Raw genomic sequence first — 20,822 nt, forward strand, 5'->3', positions numbered from 1 at the left:
TCAAAGAATTCGACATTGCAAATATGTAAAAAAAACTCGCATACCTCACCAAACCTAACCCAACCTTACCTAACCATCACCGAAATCAAAGAATTTGAGATTGTAAGATTAACACAAAACTCGCTTTCCTCTCCAAACCCAACCCAACCTAGCCTAACTTTCACTGAAATCAAAGAAATCGACATTGCAAAAATATACAGAAAACTCGCTTTCCTCACCAAACCTAACCTAACCTAGCCTTACTTTTTCCGAAATCAAAGAATTCGACATTGCAGAAATAAAAAAAAACCCGCGTAGCTTACCAAACCTAACCTAACCTAACCAACCATCACCGAAATCAAAGAATTTGAGATTGTAAGATTTACACAAAATTCGCTAAACTCACCAAACCTAACCAAACCTAGCCTAACTATCACCGAAATCAAAGAATTGAACATTGCAAAAATATACACAAAACTCGCTTACCTCTCCAAACCTAACCCAACCTAGCCTTACTATCACCGAAATCAAAGAATTCGACATTGCTAAAATATACACAAAACTCGCTTTCCTCACCAAACCTAACCCAACCTAGACTAACTTTTACCGAAATCAAAGAATTCGACATTGCAGTAATGTAAAAAAAACTCGCATACCTCACCAAACCTAACCCAACCTAACCTTACCATCTCCGAAATCAAAGAATTTGAGATTGTAAGATTTACACAAAATTCGCTAAACTCACCTAACCTAACCCAACCTAGCCTAACTATCACCGAAATCAAAGAATTCGACATTGCAAAAATATACACAAAACTCGCTTACCTCACCAAACCTAACCCAACCTAGCCGAAATTTTACCGAAAACAAAGAATTCGACATTGCAGATATTTAAAAAAAACTCGCTTACCTCACCAAACCTAACCCAACCTTACCTAACCATCACCAAAATCAATGAATTTGAGATTGTAAGATTTACACAAAATTCGCTAAACTTACCAAACTTAACCCAACCTAGCCTTACTATCACCGAAATCAAAGAATTTGAGATTGTAAGATTAACACAAAACTCGCTTTCCTCACCAAACCTAACCCAACCTAGCCTAACTTTTACCGAAATTAAAGAATTCGACATTGCAGGAATGTAAAAAAAACCCGCGTAGCTTACCAAACCTAACCTAACCTAACCAACCATCACCGAAATCAAAGAAATTGAGATTGTAACCTAGCCTAACTATCACCGAAATCAAAGAATTCGACATTGAAAAAATATACACAAAACTCGCTTTCCTCACCAAACCTAACCCAGCCTAACCTAGCCATCACCGAAATCAAAGAATTTGAGATTGTAAGATTTACACAAAACTCGCTTTCCTCACCAAACCAAACCCATGCTAGCCTAACTATCACCGAAATCGGAAAATTCGACATTGCAAAAATATACACAAAACCCGCTTTCCTCACCAAACCTAACCCAACCTAGCCTAACTATCACCGAAATCAAAGAAATCGACATTGCAAAAATATACACAAAACTCGCTTTCCTCACCAAACCTAACCCAACCTAGACTAACTTTTACCGAAATCAAAGAATTCGACATTGCAGTAATGTAAAAAAAACTCGCATACCTCACCAAACCTAACCCAACCTAACCTAACCATCACCGAAATCAAAGAATTTGAGATTGTAAGATTTACACAAAATTTGCTAAACTCACCAAACCTAACCCAACCTAGCCTAACTATCACCGAAATCAAAGAATTCGACATTGCAAAAATATACACAAAACTCGCTTACCTCACCAAACCTAACCCAACCTAGCCTTACTATCACCGAAATCAAAGAATTCGACATTGCAAAAATATACACAAAACTCGCTTACCTCACCAAACCTAACCCAACCTAGCCTAAATTTTACCAAAAACAAAGAATTCGACATTGCAGAAATGTAAAAAAAACCCGCATAGCTTACCAAACTTAACCCAACCTAACCAACCATCACCGAAATCAAAGAATTTGAGATTGTAAGATTTACACAAAATTCGTTAAACTCACCAAACCTAACCCAACCTAGCCTAACTATCACCGAAATCAAAGAATTCGACATTGCAAAAATATACATAAAACTCGCTTTCCTCACCAAACCTAACCCAACCTAGAAAAAACTTTTACCGAAATCAAAGAATTCGACATTGCAGTAATGTAAAAAAAACTCGCATAGCTCACCAAACCTTACCCAACCTAACCTTACCATCACCGAAATCAAAGAATTTGACATTGCAAAAATATACACAAAACTCGCTTACCTCACCAAACCTAACCCAACCCAGCCTAACTATCACCGAAATCAAAGAATTCGACATTGCAAAAATATACACAAAACTCGCTAACCTCACCAAACCTAACCCAACCTAGCCTTACCATCACCGAAATCAAATAATTTGAGATTATAAGATTTACATAAAATTCGCTTACCTTACCTAACTAACCCAACCTTGCCTAACTATCACCGAAATCAAAGAATTCGACATTGCAAAAATTTAAATAAAACTCGCTTATCTCACCAAACCCAACCCAACCTAACCTAACCATCACCGGTGCAAAGTATTCAACAATACAAGATATACGCCTTACGTGCTCACCAAACCTAACCTTACCGTCACCGGAGCAAAGAATTCGACAATGCGAGATCTACAAACACCTAACGTGCTAATTCAACCAAACCCAACCTAACCTTACCATCACCGGTGCAAAGTATTCAACAATGCGATATATAAAAACACCTTACGTGCAAACCCAACCTAACCTAACCGTCACCGTGGCAAATTATTCAACAATGCGCGATATACAAACACCATACGTGCTAACCCAACCTAACCTCACCGTCACCGCAGCAAAGTATTCACCAATACAAGATATACACCTTACGTGCTCACCAAACCTAACCTAACCGTCACCGGAGCAAAGTATTAAACAATGCGAGATATACAAACACCTTACTTGCTAACCCATCCTAACCCAACCTAAACTTAATTAGCACCGGTGCAAAGTATTCAACAATACACCTCACTCAACCGCAAGCAGGTCCACAGGCGGTGTGCCAGCAAGCACCAGTGTGGCATCTTCCGATACCGTGCGGTACGCCGAAACGACCCTCAGAGTGCTCCGTCTCTGCACTCCAGCCATTTTCCGCCTAGTGCGCTCCACTTTAAGGGATTCACACCAGACGGGAGCGCCGTACAAGAGTATGGAGTGGGCCACCGAGCTCAGGAGTTTCCTCCTAACACTCTTAGGCCCACCCACATTTGGCATGAGGCGGGCTAATTGATAGGCCGTCACTTCCGCCCTGAAGGATGTCCGCTCCACATGCTCCGTGAACCTGAGCTTTCGGGCGAGCTGGATTCCGAGGTATCGCACCGAATCGCGGAACGGCACCTCAAAACCCTCCAGCTCCAATTTCGGCGGGCTCCAACCTCTTCGTCTGGTGAAGAACACTGCCTCCGTCTTCTGGACTGCTAATTCCAGCCCAGCGCGATCTAGCCATGTCTTCACCCGATAGAGCGCGTCATTATTTTATTTTTTCTTTCTCCTTTGTACATTTTTATATACTATTTTAATTTTGCTCAGTGTAAACAAAGAATGGGATTTATGGATTTTATTTTTAATTTTTACACTTTTGTTATTTTTTTTTCTCTCTGAATGATGTATTATTTTCCTTTTGTTACTTTTTTTTTATTATTTTATTTTACCATGTTTTCTGCTTTTGCTTTTTTTCTTTATTTACAGTTTACTTGTTTTTATATCATGTTTTTATATCTTTTTCAAATGTAGGCCATTGGGCGCATTAGGTTCTTCCTGTAATGCCACAATGGTCCAAAACTATTAAATAAATAAATAAATTACCGCAGATCTCCGCGCTTCTGAGGGATTTCGCAACCACCATGATTGCGACATCGTCAGCAAAAGCAACGGCGCTGGCACCCTCCGGGAGCTCCACCCTCAGTAACCCGTCATACATAGTTAAACTCTCCAGCAGGCTCGTCAGGTAGCGGGGCCCCTCATAGTCCTACCCGACGGCTCTTAGGATGTTATCCCATAGAGCCGAGTTGAAGGCGTTTCGGATGTCCAGTGCCACCAGAGCGACATGCTTGCTCCGTTTCATAGATCCTTCCCATGCCGATCGTACTGTTCCGACGACATGGTTGACGGCGTCGATCGTTGATCGGCCCTGCCTGAATCCGTATTGAAGCGGGGAGATTCCCGTGGCGTCATCTTCGAGGAACGGCTGAAGTCTCTGGAGAGTCAGTCTCTCCAGGAGCTTCCCGAATCCTTCGAGCATACACAGCGGCTTGTAAGAGGACGGTCCCACCGCAGGGCTCTTCTCAGGTATTAGCACGAGCTTTTGCCTCTTCCAAGCCCCGCCGAAGGTCCCTTCCCGCAGGCACGCATTGTAGACGTCGAGTAGGACATCGGGGAAGGCCCTCCCTACCGCCGAGGCTACATGGGACCTAACCTTTTTTTTTTTTTTTTTTTTTTTTCCCGTGAGAGGGGAAAACCTTGCATAGGCCCCCCCGGCCCGAATTCCAGGGGGAGTGTGAGATTCTTACTCACTAAAAACCCCTCTCTCTTTCAGCTGCTGCCGGACCCGCACTTAAGCATTACCAGGCAGCAGCTGGCCTTGCGCAATGCGCTCACATAGGAGACGGTAGAGGCCCACCTCAGGTCGCGGTGCTCTTATCGAGTCCTACGACTCAGAAGCAGGCTCCTGGCGTCTCCTTTCCCTTTCGGACTGCAACTTCTCCCCGATCACGGAGGCAGCAAAGGCCTCCCAAGCCGACCAGCTCCCTCTGTCGCGGAGCATGGAACCCATCACCATCCCCGACCATAGCGTTTCCTCCCCGATCGCGGCTTTGAGGGCCTCTCTCGGGGCATCCCACGCAGGACAGTGAAGCAATGTATGCTCCACGTCATCATCAGCTGCCTCACAGTGGTGGCAGCTTGGTGTTGCTTCTTTCCCTATCTTGTGCAGATAGGTTCCGAAGCAACCGTGTCCTGTCAACAACTGGGTGAGGTGATAGCTCAGGTCGCCGTGTGTCCTTCCGCACCATTGCTTCAGGTCATCGACGAGCCTTTGCGTCCACCTCCCTGACTCTGACTCTGTAGCTGACTCCCACCGCTGCTGCCACTGTATCATGGTGGCATCCCTCGCTTCGCTTATTTTCAACCCGCCGTGTGTCGCCTTTCGCTCAACCGCAAGCAGGTCCACAGGCGGTGTGCCAGCAAGCAACATGGGACCTAACCTAACCTAACCTAACCTAACCTGACCTTTTTTTTCCGGCGGGGGGAAATCTTCTAGAAGACACCACCGACGTGTTTAATTCCGGTGGTAGTGTTTGATTTTTACCCTCTAAAACCCCCCTCCTCTTCAGCTACCACCCGGCTACTAATTAAGTATTGCTCAAGGGTGGCAGCCAGGATAGCCATCTAGGCTCTCGTCATTTTACAAAGTCCGACTTATTTTCATTCGATCGCGTTCTGCCTCTTCTTTCTCCTGCATGATGCATACTGCAAACGTAGTGCACGCTGTCCACGCCTCTGCACTCCCAAGCATAGTAGGAATCACGTAAGTCGTCGTTAACCTAACCTGACCTGACCTGACATGTGCATTTTTTTAATGAACTTAGCCATAGAGCAGAGAAAAGTAGTAAAATAAGAAAATTAGATAAAGTATTACCGATGCGGTGCAAACGATCGAAAAGCGCCAGACAGACTGAACCACAGATTAACGACACGTGTACCTTATGCGTGCGCACTGCTTGCACTTACACTAAGCGAAATCTACCCGAAGTCCCGACATACCTACCCTGTATACGTTCTGTGCTTCTGACACTTTAGTTCCGAATTTTTCCTAAAGATAAAGGATATGAAGTGGCCAATGTGGTGAATATTATCAAGAAATTTTCAACCGATGGTGAAAGAAAAATAAAACATTTCCCACTATTTTTTGTAGACCTGGTGCCAAAATAAAACTGCAAAGAAGTATATGGTATTGTTGCGTAGGGGTGGGTGGAGGATCCAAGTAAAAGGCCAACAGTCGTTTCACAGCATTTATTGATGATTCAGGAGATACACGCACTGTCAGTGCTCAGTCCAGAATGACCTGATATCGCCTACGTACCGCCTTATAAAGGGTAGATCTCTCAGGACGCCTAATCTGTTTACCTGTTGTATAGTCACGTATTCGGATATGTATTTCCACGACATTGGGTCTCCCCGTACCGATTCTGAGAAATAACTAATAACGGTCATTGTTTAGCCTAAATGCACTTACGAGTCCAGATATAATTCTTGGAAGTAAGTGCGAGCACTTAGTTAACCCGATAACAGATATCCGTTGGCCTAAGTGCAATTCGCTCAATCCGCGGCGTACGTAACAGTATTAAAGAACTTCTACATTGCAGAGTAACAATTGAACCACCAATGAAAGTAAAAGATATCCCTCAGTGTACACACTGTCAACAGCTTGGGCATACAAAAAATTTTTGCAATCGACAACCTAAATGCGTCAAATGCGCCGCAGACCATCACACAACAAAATGCAACAAGCAGAAAAATTTTCCCCCAACTTGTGCCCTGTGTGGCCAGCAAGGACATCCAGCTAGCTACAGGGGGTGTGAGGTATATAAAAAAAAGATAAAAGCATCACAACCCAAAAAGTTAACAGTAACGCAACGCGTACAACAAAATCAAATTGAAGTTGTTGATTGAAGTTGTTGAATTGAAGTTGTTGATCAAATCTATTTGAAAAACTATTAAAAAGACTCAATCCCTTAATCGATGTTCCCGACTTCCAATTTGGCTTTAGGTCGAAACATTCTACCATCGATCAAGTGCACCGTGTTATTTCAAAAATAGAGCAATCGTTAGAAGAAAAAAAGTATTGTCCAGCTGTATTTTTTTATGTCTCACAGGCCTTCGACAGGGTATGGCACGAAGGACTTATCCACAAAATCAGCAAGTCACTACCTGAAAATTATGGCAAATTACTGGAATCATACTTATCCGGACGCAAATTCAGAGTTGCTCATGAGTGAAAAACCCATGAGCAACTCGCATGTTTTATTCATTACATTGAATAAACAAGAGAACATATTTTTTTCTCAATAAACAAAGCAAATGGCAAAATAGCATAATACATTTATGTAAAACTGATTATTCTTTCAACTTATTATTCGAGATGGATGAATTCCCTTGATTCATATTTATTTTAAATGCGAAGAAGATTGTATACCTAATATTTATATTTATATATACAATAACTATAATTTTCCATCAATTTTAAGTAAAAAAGATTATAACATTTTTTTTTAATCGCTTGGATAGATTACTGGGGGGGGGGTGCATCTGTGTTTCAGCCCCACCCTATAAAACCCTAGCTATGGCCGTGATATACTTATGTACATATTTATAGAGTCAGTGGCGGACTGGCCCTACAAGCGAACATGCCCGATGGCATGTGGGCCCCACTATTTGTTAGAAAATATGGGCCCTCATTAAAATTAAATAACTTTTCAACTATTTCACGTGTGTAAAAATTTATAGGATATTGCACGTTAGGACCTAAAATTTGGGTATTTCAACAAAACAAATTTCTTACATATACACAAAAAACTAATACCTGCTTTAACAGCCCAAGGATCGGTTAACTTTTTTTATTAGACTCGAAATGTAAGTTTCAATATTTGCGTGGGCCTTTTTGCCGGGCCCATTTCCAACCTCAAAATTATGTAGCTTTTTTGGGTTTTTACATAATATTTTTTCGAAAATAAGCTGATTTTTTTTCATATTTTTAACTCAATAAGGTGTATGCAAAGAATATTTTCCATTTTTATTCCGATATAAAAAAGATTTTTTGAAAAAAAAATTCAATTTGACCGATCTTTGCCCCCCCCACCAAGAAAAAGCTGATTTATTTCTTCCGAAAGTAAAAGCCGCATTTATAACGCATTCTTTTATGATGCATTCTATTTACCTAGGACGAGGGTTAAAACGAAATATACAATGAATTTTTGGATCTATTTTGCTTTTGCCATTTTTTACTAACCTCTTTTACGTTTCACTTACGATTACAACTCAGGAAAAAGTTTTCTTGCACATAAATTTGTTTAATCCCGTTTTTAAAAAAATATTTATTTTTGACCCCTGATTTTTGATGTGGTGGAAAGAAGAAAATTTCGTTATATGGGGGGGGGGACAAAATTTTTTTAACCCTGGGTGGACCCCCTTTGACTCCTGGCAAGCACTGATTTCAGTCTCAGTCCGCCACTGTATCTGAATACCAACTAATACTCATATTTAACAAAACGGGATACATTGTATGTATAAAAATAAAACAACGTGTGATTATAATTATTTATTTTTAGTTACATTGTTAATGTTGTTAATAAGTTAATAAATTTTACATTATTATACAAATCAACGTTTTTACTCGCCTACGAACATACATACATACATACAACATACAACATACACGCAACCGTTACCATTCTCAAATCACAATTGTACACAATCCGTGTGCCGACTCGCCGCTCGCCATCGAAGCGCGTTTGTACACTTTGTTCAATCAGAAACAGACACTCCCTTTCATATAATCAATTAATACTTCATAAGACTTGTCTATGCCAATGTTTGTATATTCTGATCCAATTGTCGGCTACTGGGCAAGGCTTTTTATAATTGGAAGACATGACTGAGCCTTGCCAAGACAAACGATAGCATTTATTCAAATATTATATTACCACAATTGAACCAATAATAATAGAACAATAAGCGCACTTGCAAATGCCCCGAGAAACGAATAAAATATATATGAAAACGCCATTTCGAGACACAAGTGTTTTAGGTAAGATTACGATATTCAAAATGGCGCCACCATACATTATGATTCGATTTTCGAACAGACAAGCGTCGTTATGATTTCTTAATTTTACATAATATGTAACATATATCTGACTCTGATAATAATATTGTGGGTGCATTTCGGCATTGATCGATCGGTCAAGTGACACATTACATTTACGATTTCATTTTGAAATCTACAAATATCAGCATGTTAATACTAATAAATATGGCAAACATATTACAACATTAATCAATAATATTATGTACTACAATAAAAAACAATTATTTAAATAAACATAATCTAAAAATATAAATAAAAATATATATTTCAATAAAGATAAAATCAGTGTCATTGTGGCTCCGATGATAATCTATTACATTTTAAATATATTATACATCGAATCAACGAATACAAAACGGTAACAACGAAAGTGGATCACGTCACAGTATGACATTTTCATTCATTTAAGTCTTCTGATTTACAATAAAAATTAAATGCAAACAAAAAAAACACAAATTTTATTATTATGGCCGTTTTTCGATTTTTTCCTTACAATCTAAGTGCTTTAACTCATTATTTATATTCAAAGTCACAAATCTACCGACTACAAATCAGTCACACTCATATTCACAATACAGCGAGTTTTTATTTCATGATATGAATACTAAAAAAAAAACTTTGATAAAACAAAAAATACATAAGTATATACAAAATATAAAATAATAAAAACAAAGCCAACGATTATTCAAAGCGAATAGTGTGTATGTGCAATTAATTATATAATATAATGGAATGCGTAATAAATATTCATAAATTTGTCTTTTAGTACGTGTGTGTGTGTGTGTGTGCAAAGTTTCAAGCACTTCAATACAATTCAAAATATGTTTTATGTATGTTTGAAATGGAAAATACGCACGATAAAAGCCCTTATTTGCTAAACAATAAGGAGTTGATATCGTTGAAATAGAAATTTCCAAAAGAAAACAAAAATACGATCTAATTTAGTGATAATGACCTTTATGATGACTTTCATAAGTGTCAATATCTTAAATATGATTATACAAACACAGATAACAATTTTAGATGATTTGAAGTGGAGCAAGAATTAAAAAATGAAATAAACATTAAACAGTGATGGAGTGAGAACTGAAGGTGAAAAGAAACAAACATAACCCTTACCGCTCAACTTGTACATATTTGTGATATCTTTGACATTCATAAAAAAAACATACAAAATTAAAACAGGTTACACATTGTATTTTAGTTTTTTACATTGAAGTTCTTTGTAAATATTAAACCAATTAATCTTTATTTTTTTCAAACACTAGCGTGATGAAATGATCATATAAATAAAATCAAACTATTTAGTATAAGTATGTATATTAATTTTCCAACAAGAGCAGAAAGGGTTAACCCACTCTATAAAATTTTACGGATAAAATAAATTAAAGTTTTTTTATAAGTAAAATTTTATAATAGAAAGAACCGATTATTATTATGAAAAAAAATCATTAAAAGCACGCAGTTATTTATAATTTGATTAAAGATTCAATAATTTTCGGTTGTGAAACAATAATGATCATTCGATTACACAAATATTATATGTAAATATAATCCAACTTCATAATGCCCACATATTATTACATATGTATTATTATCACGATGATCCGCACAATCTTTGTTATGATGTTAAACGAAAATAATAATAATGAAAAAAAAGTAAAACAGAGGACAATATGTAGGTATGTATATGTATGTATATAATAGGTATATATTTTATATGTATGTACAATGGTAAACAATGGCCAAAGTGCAGAAACGATCAGAAATATGCGTCTCCATCACCGAATTTTATTATACATTCCCGTCGACATGTAGAAATATGATGTCAAAAGCACACGCTCCAATGCAATTGACGATGATTCGTTTTGGTGTAATCCATATCACAATCACGTACCCGAAGAAATCATATGAAAGCTGTGTCTTCGTCGTAAATCATTGTATTTTCATTTTAATCATATGAATCTCGGCAGTGGAAATCACATTATTATATATATATATATAATTTAAAACTTTTGACTTTGTTAAGGCAACACACACACAGGTCAATACTAGCTGGCGTCTTCGGCGTAATTTTTTCCGTTGTTAGCCGTTGTTGTTGAGCCAAAGTTGTTGACCATCATATAGAGAATGTCCGAGTATTGGTCCATCATCGACATGGCCTGAACTTGAGATGTCTCTCCATTTTTCGACGGCACTCCTGAAATCAAGCGGTTAAATATGAATTTTTTCGTGCGTTTCTTACACATACACACATACATATTTACAATGTTTTTTCTGTTGTTTCTAACCTTTAGAAACCAGATCATCCAGTCGTTTGGTCACATTATTAACAGACTTATTTGGAATCGTGGTGTTGCGTTGCAAGCTACCTTCACCATCAGTCGACGAAGACAGACTCAACGGCTGTTCGCTTCCTATTCCGTTGACTTTGGGGCGTTGCGTAGCATGAGCCAGCATTTTTTGAGCATCCAACATGGCTGCTTCCAATCCTAAAACCAAATACGAATAGGGTAAATACATATATACGTATGTACATACATACATACATATGTATGTATGTGAAATATTAAGAGAAAAAAAAATTATCAATTTATTGATTTAAATGTACCTACACTGTAGGCGAAAAATCTAATATATAATTTCAAAAAAGTCTTGGTATGTATGTATGTTTGTTTGTTTGTTTGGTTCGTAGAGTATGTGATGTTCCATTTAATAAAAAAACAAATGAATATTCAAATAAATTTAAATGAAATAAAACTATTCAAATAAATTTAATAAAATTTTTACTATTAGATTGGCCATGTTTAAGCGGTTCATATTACAAATACTGAGCGAAGCAGGGGAAAACAACTAGTATCCTATAATGATTCACCTTCCCTTAATCTCTGGATATACATACATATATTTTTCAGTAAACTATAGCAATATTCGTTTGGAAATAATTATGTATATATATATGTATGGTTGGAATTGAACGAAAAGCTGATGTATGGGCTATGGCTGAGAAGGAGTATGTTACGACTGATTGTGAGAAGGGGATGAAAAGGGGCAGAGATGTAACGGTTAGTCGCAGTTGGACCTGTGCTCCGCGCGGTTGGTCGCTAAACCTCCACACGTATCATCTTAATAAACAACATGACTGATAACGCACGAGTTTGGTCTTCACCTTAACCGCCTCATCCTAACCGTGGTCCTGAACAGCGTCATCTGTCAGGATTTTCTACCACATGTACATGAATTTATTACAAATGTACATACTAATTTAAATGCAAGCGGAGGTGTGTGCTTTCGCTAGTAACCTATGAAATACGCATGAGTTGATACCTTGGAGCATATCTGCATTGTCTGTATGTAATTCGGCTTCCATAGACTCCTGTCCAGGAGGAGTGCCAGATAAACTAGAATACATTTGAACTATTTTGACGGTTAGTTTTGTCAATTGTTGCGCCAGCTGCTGACAGGCCAATGGAGTCACTGAAAACATATAATACGTTCGGACGGTTGTATTGTAGAGTAGAATGGAAATCGTCAATATGTACAATATTTATAAACATTCTTACGGTGTATACCTTGTCCGTCTGATGAACCGATGACACTGTTGACAGAATTTTGTTTATCAGATCCTTGGGATGGAACGGAATGCTTTCTCGGTGGAGCTCCACTCGTTAAACGGTGGGTGACTTCTTTAGCTTTGCTCGTCAAGTCTCTATCACTACCGCTGCGAGCTAATAAATAAAAATCCGCCATTTAAGTATCAGTGTGATTTTGAAAAAATAAAATGTTACTATTTTTATGTATGTATGTATAACTAACCCATATTACGCCTGTGAATGGACGTAGAGGAGTCGACAAGAGTGCGAGGGGGACGAGGAGGTACAGCGGGTTTATTAATATTAGCAGTATTTCCATTATTGCCAACGTTGCCTCCGCCCGCTTCTTCTGAACTGGAGTCCTCTTGGCCGACCGATGATAAGTTGACTGAAAGTTGGAAAACGCACAATCACTACAAAATTTGATTTTAAAAATACTACATATGTATATGTATGTAGGTTTGAAATTGAACGAAAGGCTGATGTATGGAATTTGGCCACTGGGGGGCGGTTGGTCGCTAAACGTTTTAATAAACAACATGACTGAAAACGCACGTGTTTGATCTTCATCTCTACCGCCACATCCCAACTGTGGTCCTGAACAACGTCAACTGTTCAGGAATCCCTACCACATACATATATTTACAAGAAATATATGGTGTCACCTTACCAGAACTGAAAGCAGATTGAACTCCCCGTCTTCGGTTCACAGCAGGAGCGGCTTTGTTCTGTGAGCTGATCGTTGGCCTCATAAGGCCACCGACTCTCGAGCTCGCTCCTCGACCGTTTATCGTGCCGGCTTCAGATTCAGAATCACTCTAAAAATTAAAAGATACATACATGTTTAATATGTATGTATGTATGTATGTATAATCAAATCCGGTAAATAAAGTGTCGATCGAGTTACCTGATTGAGAACGCCGACACTGCTACTACGGGTCATATTCGATGAGAACTGTTTGGAATGCCTGCCAGCTGACCTCGTGGCATTAGACAGTTTGCTGCTACTGCCGCCTTGGTTCGTTTTACCTGAAACTGAGGCCGTTTAATGTGCATTTTATGTGTGTGTGTATTTTGTTGACGTAACCTCAAATATTTTAAATTATAACACTAAGATCTAGCACAAACAACGAATCATATATGTACGTATTTATGTACTACATAAAAGTCCAAAATTTATGATGGCTAAGAGCGTTCAGTGCAGACTTGACAAGCGATCAACACCTTCTATGCAACAACAAATCAATCAAACCACATCTGTATGCAAATACATATGAATGTTGGGAGCGGGTCTGATCTTAAAAAAGAAACGTCATTTCATCGCAATGATCTTAATCACGAATAAGAATTTCGTTTAAGTGAAAATATGGCTTCAAGAAGCCGTCGAATCTATCTTATTTCTCAGTTTCTGTTGCCTTACCAACAGACTAAGCATGATTTGAGCCACTAAAACCAATATGACGGGTCTAATCTTAGTAATAAATAATGTTTTTCATTTTTTCTATCCATATTGACTAAAAAATATGGCTTAAAGCAAAGCATATGACACCACGCTATTTTTAAAATACATAAGTAAGTACATACATATGTCAGCATAGCTTTGTCACCTACTTTGCTTTATACACACATACATAGAAAGCATTAATATTGTATAAAGCAATAAATAAATATAAAACTAGTATGCCTACTTCTAGTATTTTACATATATAAAATAAAAAAAACTATCATGCAAACTATAATAATACGTAAATAGGAACAATATGATAGAAGTATGCATTGCTCTATTTACCTACATACGATATAATAAAATAAAAATAAAAATAAGGGGTTGGATTTTGTAATCGGGAATTTGTTAAGTACCTTGTAATGTCATCCTTGGAGAAGGGCTAGGCTTGAAAGCGAGGTCAGAAAGGGAAATTGCCCTGCGCAGACCCGAGTTGGACTCGTCGTCGATCAACGAGTGAAAATCGTTGGGAGACGGACGGTTTCTGGCACCTTCTCATTTTAAGGATATTTTTTGACACAAACGGATTAACAACGTGCAGCATGCCAACGGTTGTGTTGTTTGGATTGTATTTTGGGATCATCATCGGGTGGTAAATGCACGATGACGCATGAGAAAAAAAAATAAAAATAAAATAATAAGCAAAGAATCAAATAAATTCAAACTTTACATACATGTAAATAAAATATAAAAAGCTTAATTGTTAATTGAAATCACCATATTTTTTACACCTACATATTTATGATACACACATAAGGGAGAAATGGTCTATAGCAGTTGGACACTTGGATTTTCAATTTTAAATATACACTCGTGTGTTTCATTACATTACTCGACAAACATTGTTGTTTACACATTTAAGTATGATGATTTTTATCTTTTTGTATATATGTACATATGTACCTACATATGTTTTTATTTGAAAATTGTAGCGCAATGAGTGTTATACATACACTCTATATATACATATAATGACAAAATGGCCAATTTTTTTTATTTATTATTCAACTACTATAGACAATGTCCCTTTTTAAGTCTCTAAAAAAACAATTAGTAATTTGTATGTAAGCATTGTTAATATAATCCAGAAGCACTTCAGCACAATAATAATATACTATAATTTATTAACTCATTATGGACCGCCCGAATTTTTCAAAAACTCTCATGAGAGTGCGTATTTTTCGCAAAGTATTGATATATGTAAATAATACGTATTGGAAAAAAATACATCACCTTTCTATCAATTAAATAAAAAATTGGAGTGTAGCTTTTTTATAGTTGGCTACGAGTGTACAAATTATCAGAGCAGGAAAAATGCACTAAATTGCACTGAATAATGGCGCAGTTTCGAGAAGTCCTAATTTTCAAAGACGCTCAAAAAGAACTTACGCAATAGAATTCCACAAAAAAAGATATATAGCATACAAATCTTTACGCTTTTTTGTGGAATTCTATTGCGTTAGTTCTCCTTGCGCATCTTTGAAAGTTTGGATCTCGAGTGCATTTGTCCGGTTACCATTTTCACAAAATAAACGATATCTATCTTAAAGATCAATGCGTTATTCATTTCGAAAGATTAAATTTTAGAAATATGATACGAGAGAAAAAACAGATGTCAATTTCGACATCTGGGAATTAGAGATCTTTTACATATTATGATTTTGGGATATTATCGATTCTTGGAAATAAGTCAACCATAGATATTTTTTAATATGTATTTATATTTTGGATAAAGATTAGCTGATATATGTATATTAATCTATGGGTGGAAGTTTGAAACAAAAATTTTAATTAATTTTTAATTAACTTTTTTTTATGGCCTTTGATTGAAATTTTATTAAAAACACAACGTATGCATTTAACATGCATAGTGAGTTAACATCGGAATGTATTAATTCCAGCAAAAGTACTTCTGATTATAAAAAAAATAAAATAAAACTCTGATTAACCTAAAATGCATGTACTATAAAAGATGTAACACACAATTAGTTGTATTATTATATATTGTATGCATCTTTAATAGTACATACAATTATTAGAATTATAAATAAATAAAAGTCATTTATAACCACCAACAAGTGAAGTTAGTATGTAATATATCACTTTTGATACATGACCAAAATGAAAAATATACACATTGTACACATTGACGAAACGAAAATAAAAGTAAAAGTAAATACACGGAACAAGCGAACGAAAGTACAGACACGATTCTAAATAGCATGCATCGGATGGCATCAGCAGTGTCCAAACCTTGGACAAAAGCCATCTTCGACGGTAGAATCGACTGCTGAAGTGACAACTTCTTCGCCAATCCAGCGTTGCTCGATATCAACGAGACGACTTTCCCACTCGGCGCAATCACAGGCTTACTACCGCTTTTGCAAAAATTCACAGCCGTCACTGGAAATCTCCCCCGATCAAACTTGTTTCTGAACAGACTCGATATTTTACTCGACGTCTTTTGCTTGAAGAACAGCCTCTTTGGCGAGTTGGCGCAGCTCGAGCTCGTCGTCGAAGATTCATAGTTTTCGCTATCGAGATGAATGTCAGTCTTTGGTATCACCGTTACATTATATACCCGCTTCAGATCTTTAGTTTTAATATCGGCACACTTGCCAGTGTCGTCAGTTTTTAAATTTGCAACGTTGTTCAAGGTGGCTTCGGAAGACGGTTCCACAGAATTGTTGTCGAAAACCATGTTTCCACATTCATTGTTGACGTGTTTTTCTTCCAAACACGATATCAAATCCATCTTTTCGCCGTCTAATACATCCGGTAGACTCAAATTTCTTTTGATCTCCTTTTTGATGGTATTTTTCTCGCTGTCACTATCACAATCGTCGTAGGTCAAGCTGAAAAAATCTGAAGCATCCAAGGTGTCTTTACTCTGATGCTTCGACGCTAACTTTTCAAAGTTCCTCGATAGAATCTTCACTGTGCCTTTACCGTCGCTGAAGTTGGCTTTGAGCGGCCTCATCCGACACTCTTTCAAATACCGCTCCTGTAAAATCTTCCTTTCTTCCATTTCGACCAGTTTATTTATGATGTCGATTTTGCGTTCTATGTCCTTGAACATCGTCACGTCTTCGCTCGAAGACAGTTTCAGGCTATCGATACTGCTTCCGACGTTGGACGCTTTGAATTCGCTGGTCGAAGCGCCGTCCGATGACGCCTTGTGTCCAATCTTCAAAAAAGGCATATTTTTATTTGTGACGCTGATTTTGATTTGATTATTCGAATTCAAATTGGTGTGAGACGAGTCGAACTTGGAACTTTCACCGTAGCTTTCGTAATTGAGGGAATCTTTGGAAAACGTGTCAGGATGTCTTTCATCCAATATATCCAACGAGTCTAAGCTAATATCGGACGCTTTATCGCTCTTCTTCTGTAAAGCTATGTATTCTAAACTGTCCATTTGCATTTCGGATTTATTGTCTACGACGTCTTTTTCGGCTACGTATACGTTAAAGGACTTTTCCGCACTACTCTCAAGAATCGGCTTGTTATCATTGTCGACGTCGGAACTGCTATCGTTTTGTATTTTTTTACTTACAATAGAATGTTTCAGTTGCAAGCCGTCAATTTTGGCTCGCACGTTAGCGCCGAGACCCGTGTCCAGGCCGGAATACTTGTCGAACGACGGTTTACTGAATCGATTTCGATTAGTCAACTTCACGGAAGAAGTTCTCTTGACTGGCTTGGGCGGTTTATGCGGAACAAACTCCATAGGAGGTTTTCCATTGGAATTCTTACCGCCCTGTCCCGTGTTTCGTTCTAAGCTCTTGGTCACACCGGCCATTTTCGAAGTGATTTTATTTTGAGGATTGTTATTAGACTGTCGATTTATCATAGACTTTTGCATTTTTGCTTCGGCGTTCTTCCGTATCTGGCTTTCAAACTTCTCTAGATTCTTCTGAACGTGAGACATTGTCTTTTCGGTGATTCGCTTCGGCAATGGCCTAGCGCTGCCCGGCAATTCCATCAAAACTTCGAAACTACAACTTTTAGACTTGTTAATGCAAGTCGTCTCCATTCCCTCGAGATTGCAAAGATATTTGTACTTCTCTTCGCAATTTGTAAGTAGCGATTTTCTTTGATGGCTTTCGTACTCTTGATTTTTACTACGCATACTGGGAATCTCGTCCGTCCTCGGCTTGTCGAATTCTTTTATCTCACTGCCGTCAAAGTAATACGCGATATTTCTTTTGTTAGCCGTGGAATCTTGCAAGCTGACAGACCTCGTGACGGTCTTGCACGCGCTGTTGTCTTGAAGCAACGCTGAATTGTAATCGTTTCGGTTACATGTACCACTGAACGGCGGATTGTGGTACATGTAAGCCCCAAAATTAGAAGAATTGTTCGGACTCGAGCCGTAACTCTTGGACGATTGATCGAACTCGTAACAACTTTGACTATTCTTCGGAATCACGACAGCATTGGAAACACTAGAACAAATCTCTGGCTTTCTCGAATGACGCTTGTGTTCGAATAACATTTCCAAAGGAGCGCTTTTAGTATATTCGGAATCATCCGACAGAATGCTTTCGAGCGAATTACAATTAGTTTTCGACATGAGTTGATTGTCGCTATCGGACGGTAGAAGATCGTCAGACAACACCGACTCCTGACTTGCGCTGTTCTTCATTACCTTGCGTTGATTTAAAAAGAAGCTCGCACTACTGTGTCTGTGTCGTTCTAAATAAGCAGCGTCGGCTTCATAGCACAAATTCTCGTAGGAGCAATTTTGAGAATCGTCAAAATACTGCTTATCGACTAACTTTCTTTGGGAGAAGGCATTCTGATCTCCGCACTTCATGAATATCTCGTTCGAAACACTGGAACAATTTGAATTTTCATCGGTCATAATCGACTCGTTGGATCTGGTGACGCAGCGTTTAGTCAGGGCACTCGAACAACGTTGAAAATTGTTATTGCGTTGATTCGTAATCTGCTCTTGACTGCCGTAATAGAATTCATCAGAGTAGTCGTCCAAATTTGACGGCATATTCTTGGGCAACGTGAAACTCTTCTGTTGGCGTATATCGTACTGGACGACTTGCATATTAATCAATTCGATGTGCCGATTGGTACAATTTGCATTCTTTTCGTCCATAGCTCCATATATTTCATAATCGGACACACAACGCCTGGCCATAGACGACATCACACTATTCTTATGATGTTTCTTACATATCCGCTTCGTATAAACTTTATTTCTGTTGTTAAAATCTTGACTCAAACTACAATCTTCCAAAGAATCCGATGAAAAGTTCCCGTCTTCCTTTTCATTCTGAATTTCGGGAAGTTCAATCTTATCTTCGTTGATTTTATACTTCAATTCCACCTTAGGCTCATACTCATCGAGATCGCCGTACTTTTTAGTTATCTCGGCTATCATTTTTTCAGTGTCGCTTTTGATGGTGTCAACGAGACTCTTGCCATTGTCTTTCATGAGATGAGACGTCGTATCAAAATCCATGAAATAACTCAAAGAATTCCGCTTCTTCATATCTTTGAAGCCTTGATTGTACGTTGGATGATCTCTACGGGGCAATCCGACGTTTTCGACCGGATTAGTTTGAACGATGGCATTAATGTCGCCCCATTTACACTCTTCCGACACCGGCGAGACTGGACAAGACTTGTAGTTCTTTAGTATACTTCTAGCTTTAGAATTCTTAATCACACTCTTATCGTTGTTGCCTTTTGTGCCGACATTACTATGAACATCTACGTTCGATACTAAGTTCAAAGTGAAATTCCTATTAGAGTTTTTGATTTCGGATGCGTTATCATTAGCATGCGGAAACAATCTATCAAAGACTTTACTATTCTTAGCACTCTGTATGTTTTTGCTATCGGAGTTTTTAGATTTTTTACCGTCAATTCCTCCAGAGTCTATAGTAAAAGCATATCCTCTCCTAGTATTATTATTGACGGCTTCATTCTTACCGCTCAACATTTCGAATTGACCGTGTCGCTTTTTCATGAACTCGGACGCGCCCGAATTAAGATCGTCCAATTTGCACATGTAATTGCTGATGTATTTGCTGTTCAAATTCGCCGGAATGTCGTAAGGATTTCTATGATTTCGATTCACGTCGTTGCAATTAAGACTATCGTAGTAATTGTCATCGTGATTAGTATCCGAATGGACCGTGTGATTTCTATAGAACGGTTTGTGATTGGCCGAGGGAGCGCTTCTAGAGTTGTTAGTGGCAAAGTTGGAAGAGTTAGTTGCGTGCTTTTCTGTAGTGAGACAATTCAAAACAAAACATAGCCGTTTAATGTTAAAATCGTTAACGGACACACAGAAAATATTTTAAATTAGCATTGTTATGTACCTACATATATTATACATATAATATACATATGTATGTAATTGCTGACATGTTATATTTAATACAAATAAATTTATTTATTTCTATATACCTACATACAATATGTATGGTAAAAAACTTTTCTCTAATAATAATGATTAATTCGCATACATCACAGGTTAATTAATACATAACCACCACCACCACCATTTATGCATATGCATAAAAATAATCAAGGGTAACTATGTTATATAAATAAAGAGCGACCACACCAAAATCAACAAAAACAAAAGACGTGAACATATGTGTGTGTGGTGGTTAATTAAACATTGTTAATATAAAAAGCACAATCGTTCACAACAATACATATACAAATGTATGTAATCATGTTGTTGTAAATAAAAGAAACTAAATCAAATCAATCAATAGCCATGATCTATTGTGAATGATGAGTGCGTCG

General features: G+C 37.8%; 3 protein-coding genes across 3 annotated transcripts in view; all 3 read right to left on the minus strand.

The window, feature by feature from the left end:
* Positions 1-4,724: 4,724 nt before the first annotated feature.
* On the minus strand, positions 4,725-5,270 carry LOC143910037 (uncharacterized). The gene has a single exon (XM_077428377.1). The coding sequence runs from the start codon at positions 5,268-5,270 to the stop codon at positions 4,725-4,727; it is 546 nt and encodes a 181-aa protein (XP_077284503.1).
* Positions 5,271-10,913: 5,643 nt separating this feature from the next.
* Wdr62 (WD repeat domain 62) overlaps positions 10,914-20,822 on the minus strand; it is a 103,231-nt gene continuing 93,322 nt past the window's right edge. Inside the window, exons 27-34 of the mRNA XM_077426956.1 lie at positions 14,396-14,530; positions 13,443-13,570; positions 13,206-13,353; positions 12,759-12,923; positions 12,515-12,670; positions 12,270-12,419; positions 11,234-11,434; positions 10,914-11,142 (exon numbers count right to left, since the gene is read on the minus strand). Coding sequence (XP_077283082.1) covers positions 10,994-11,142; positions 11,234-11,434; positions 12,270-12,419; positions 12,515-12,670; positions 12,759-12,923; positions 13,206-13,353; positions 13,443-13,570; positions 14,396-14,530 — 1,232 coding nt within the window. The 3' untranslated portion in view covers positions 10,914-10,993. The remainder of the gene's footprint in view (positions 11,143-11,233; positions 11,435-12,269; positions 12,420-12,514; positions 12,671-12,758; positions 12,924-13,205; positions 13,354-13,442; positions 13,571-14,395; positions 14,531-20,822) is intronic.
* On the minus strand, positions 15,863-20,665 carry LOC143909666 (uncharacterized). The gene is made up of 2 exons (XM_077427750.1): positions 20,635-20,665; positions 15,863-20,291 (listed from the first exon to the last, which is right to left on the minus strand). The coding sequence occupies exons 1-2, from the start codon at positions 20,663-20,665 to the stop codon at positions 16,102-16,104; spliced, it is 4,221 nt and encodes a 1,406-aa protein (XP_077283876.1). The 3' UTR covers positions 15,863-16,101.

The sequence above is a fragment of the Arctopsyche grandis genome, chromosome 3, assembly GCF_051622035.1.
Source record: "Arctopsyche grandis isolate Sample6627 chromosome 3, ASM5162203v2, whole genome shotgun sequence".
In the NCBI taxonomy this organism is placed as follows: Eukaryota; Metazoa; Arthropoda; class Insecta; order Trichoptera; family Hydropsychidae; genus Arctopsyche; species Arctopsyche grandis.

What these genes read in the sequence shown, in the direction of transcription:
- LOC143910037 (XM_077428377.1), bottom strand. Translation starts at nt 5,270, where the DNA reads ATGTTGCTTGCTGGCACACCGCCTGTGGACCTGCTTGCGGTTGAGCGA.
- LOC143909666 (XM_077427750.1), bottom strand. Translation starts at nt 20,665, where the DNA reads ATGTTCACGTCTTTTGTTTTTGTTGATTTTG. An exon ending in TTTTGTTTTTGTTGATTTTG is followed by an intron (nt 20,292 to 20,634) that starts GTGTGGTCGCTC and finishes GTCTCACTACAG; the next exon opens with AAAAGCACGCAACTAACTCT.